The sequence below is a fragment of the Balaenoptera acutorostrata genome, chromosome 2 (assembly GCF_949987535.1).
Source record: "Balaenoptera acutorostrata chromosome 2, mBalAcu1.1, whole genome shotgun sequence".
NCBI lineage: Eukaryota > Metazoa > Chordata > Mammalia > Artiodactyla > Balaenopteridae > Balaenoptera > Balaenoptera acutorostrata.
In genome coordinates this window covers 118,385,889-118,389,516 of record NC_080065.1, presented here as the reverse complement: position 1 = coordinate 118,389,516, position 3,628 = coordinate 118,385,889, and the positions used below count along the sequence as shown (strand labels likewise).

Genomic DNA, 3,628 nt, shown 5'->3' with positions numbered 1-3,628 from the left:
GGCTCATGAACAGGGTGCATATAGATTCAGGAGGTTGGACATCATCTTGGGTCCACAGTGACCCAAGAATGGGTCACTGCCTGAGAATGAAGACAATGGTCACTGAGGTAAGCAACATAAAGGAGCCTCCACCCTGGATCATTTGGTTATATGAGCTAACAAATCCCCCATCTGCCTTCAACCAGTTTGGGTTAGGTTTTTGATCACTGGCAACAGAAAGGATCCTAATTGAGACCCCAGTGAACACAACTTGACCCAGCTAAGTTTTGATGGTCTCTGCTCTAATCACCATCTTCAATCACCAGTATTTTCAATTCCTTTTAAGACAGATCAACCTGGCTACAACTGCATTAGAGTTTACTTGACGCAAAAAGAAATTCTCAATATTTACGTATTTTAGCATAAAATTCTATTTAGTGGTTTACATTATACTTCCTTTTACACAAATCTTTTAAAAGGAAATTCAATCTTCTGATTTTAAGAAATGCAAAGGTGGGGCAATGATGTATCCACCTAAGGATTTTCTTTTGTAATAGAAAATGTTTTTAAAGGTGAAAAATAGGGATTTTTATTATTATTAAAAGATAAAAGTAAAATTATTTTTTAAGGTACAGGCATTGGAAACAGTTTCACTATATGCCATTATTAAGCATTCTCTATCTGATTGTTAGAAATTATTCATTTCCTCAAAGAGACAGAATAAATTGGTTGGGGATGAAATCTTGTACTATGCACTTTCTTTGCCAAGGCAAACACTCAACATTTCAGAGCCATGAGAATGCTTCTGCATTTGAGTTTGCTGGCTCTTGGAGCTGCCTACGTTTGTGTCATTGCTGTAGAAAGTCCCATGAATAGACTGGTGGCAGAGACCTTGACACTGCTCTCCACTCATCGAACTCTGCTGATAGGCGACGGGGTAATTTTCTTTTTGATTCCTACAGTCTTTAAAATATATAGGTAATCATTTGTGGTGGCTAATTTTTAAAGATCTGTCATTAATCATGAAATTATGAGAGTGTTAGTACTATATAATTGATAACCATATTACTAGCAAGCATTTTACTAAAAGTTATGAGTGCTAGAGTGCTTTAAACATGAATGTATTTTCTTTCCTTTTCAGAACTTGATGATTCCTACTCCCGAACATACAAATGTAAGTTAAATCAAGATTTGATAAATGATTGAGTGAATAAGTAAATTTCATATTTTAAGCTATAAAGCATTAGTTATCACTGGGATGATTTAATTTTCTCCATTTTGTTTTTGTGTGTGTGGATGCAAATGTATGTACTTATAAATATTAGGAATAACTTTACAAGTAGAATTCATTAAACAAGTGGATCAGGCCCTTTGGTGATGTTGTCAGTTCTCCATCTCAAAGAGCCTCATGTAAGGCATTCTTTTTTTTTTTTTTAGGTATTTAATGTCTTTTTCTTTGCTACATGCTTTTTAAAATTTATTTATTTTTTTAATTGAAGTATAGGTGATTTACAATGTTGTGTTAGTTTCAGTTATACAGCAAAGTGATTCAGTTATATATATATATATATATATATATATATATATGTATATATATATATATGTCTGTTCTTTTATATAAATATTATTTTTCAGATTCTTTTCCCATATAGATTATTACAAAATATTGAGTAGAGTTCCCTGTGCTATACAGTAGGTCCTTGTTGTTTATCTAGTTTATATATAGTAGTGTGTATATGCTACTCTCAAATTCCTAATTTATCCCCCCCCCCACCTTTCCCCTTTGGTAACCATAAGTTTGCTTTCTATGTCTGTGAGTCTGTTTCTACTTTGGAAATTAGTTCCTTTGTATCATTTTTTAAGATTCCACATATAAGTGATATCATATGGTATTTGTCTTTCTCTTTCTGACTTCCCTTAGTATGATAATTCTAGGTCCATCCATGTTGCTGCAAATGGCATTATTTCATTCTTTTTTATGGCTGAGTAGTATTCCATTGTATATATGTACCACATCTTCTTTATCCATTCATTTGTCGATGGACATTTTGGTTACTTCCATGTCTTGGCTATTGTAAATAGTGCTTCTTTCCAGAAGAATTCCATACTGGGTGAGAGGGGCCTCCTAGTCTCCATTCAACTCTATCTATGGCTTTCCTCTCACTCTCATGTCTTTCTGAAAGTTTAGCAAGTTAGGTTTATATTTTTAGAATCATGGTCAGTAGACATTAAAATATACAATGAATGCTCTATATTAATATATGTGTCATTTCCACATATTTAAATTATTATGACCATATAATGGAATTGTATACATTTGGAGTATGTCATGGTTGTATTAAAATGTAAAATATATGATTTCATTAGGCTAAATAGAATAAAATTACCAGCCAGAACTACAAAAGGAAACTCATGGGAGCTCAATCAGTATTGTAGATGCATTATACTTCCTAAACATTTTAATTTCCGTTAAGGAGTTAATTTATATCATTTGTAAAACTCCTCAGTAGTCATATAAACTTTATCTACTTTTGGAAATTATATCTCAGTGTGAAGTGGTTTGCCACTTGGAAAAGGAACAAGTAAAATATTCTTTGGAGAAGAGAACTCATGTAAACAACACAACTAACTTCTGGAACTAAATTTTTATACCTTGTTTTGATTATTTATAGTTTTTAAATCTTCCTTATTTAGCACCAACTATGCATTAAAGAAGTCTTTCAGGGAATAGACACATTGAAGAATCAAACTGCACAAGGGGATGCCGTGGAAAAACTATTCCAAAACTTGTTTTTAATAAAAGAATACATAGACCTCCAAAGAGTAAGTTAAAAACATTTAGTGGAAACTTAAGTATATTTGTCGGGCTCTGCCTATGTTTACAAGAATTGACAGTTTCCTACAATACTTACTGTCTACTCTTTTCACAGAAGAAGTGTGGAGGAGAAAGATGGAGAGTAAAACAATTCCTAGACTACCTGCAAGCTTTTCTTAGTGTGATAAACACCGAGTGGACAACGGAAAGTTGAGACCAACCTGTCTCACTGTAGCGAAAGATCCTGGAGGAGGAGAAGGATGTTTTACTGCAACAAGGATGAGGGCCAACCAAGGGTGGGGTCTTAATATTCAGTGTAATGAAACTTCAGAGGCAAAATAAATATTTCAGGCATACTGCTACCTCACACAGGCAGAAAGCACAAAAACAAAATATTTGAGCTGTATTTCAGATATCAGAATCATTGAAGTATTTTCCATCAGTTTGCTCTAAGCAAAACAGATATATACTTTCATCTGTCTTATTTAACATAACATTCTGTAAAATGTCTGTTAACTTAATATTATTTATGAAACAATTGAGAACTTGGAAAATTAATATTTATTTCACCTTAGGCTATGTTCCAATAAAACAAAAATAGACAACTCTGGTTTAATTTGTTGCTGGCCTTTGTCTGACTTCTGAAGTGAGCACAGTCTGTGTGAGAACATGCCAAGTTTGGAGGGCATTCCCATCTTCCAGGTGGCAGAAGTCACAGGTTGCTAGGCATGCCATGGGTGGATGAGATCTAGCAGGACTTAGTGGGGAAGGGGGTAGCAGGGACATGGGCGGGGGCTGGAGCCTGTTTTCCTCTCCATGGTATACCCAGAGCCT

The 3,628-nt window shown here is 34.3% G+C and overlaps 1 protein-coding gene across 1 annotated transcript; it reads left to right on the top strand.

Moving 5' to 3' along the window:
• The first annotated feature begins 772 nt into the window (after positions 1 to 772).
• IL5 (interleukin 5) lies at positions 773 to 3,083 on the top strand. The gene is made up of 4 exons (XM_007188554.3): positions 773 to 916; positions 1,121 to 1,153; positions 2,674 to 2,802; positions 2,910 to 3,083. Exons 1-4 carry the CDS (start codon positions 773 to 775, stop codon positions 3,006 to 3,008), a joined length of 405 nt encoding a protein of 134 aa, XP_007188616.2. The 3' UTR covers positions 3,009 to 3,083.
• The last annotated feature ends 545 nt before the right edge of the window (positions 3,084 to 3,628 follow it).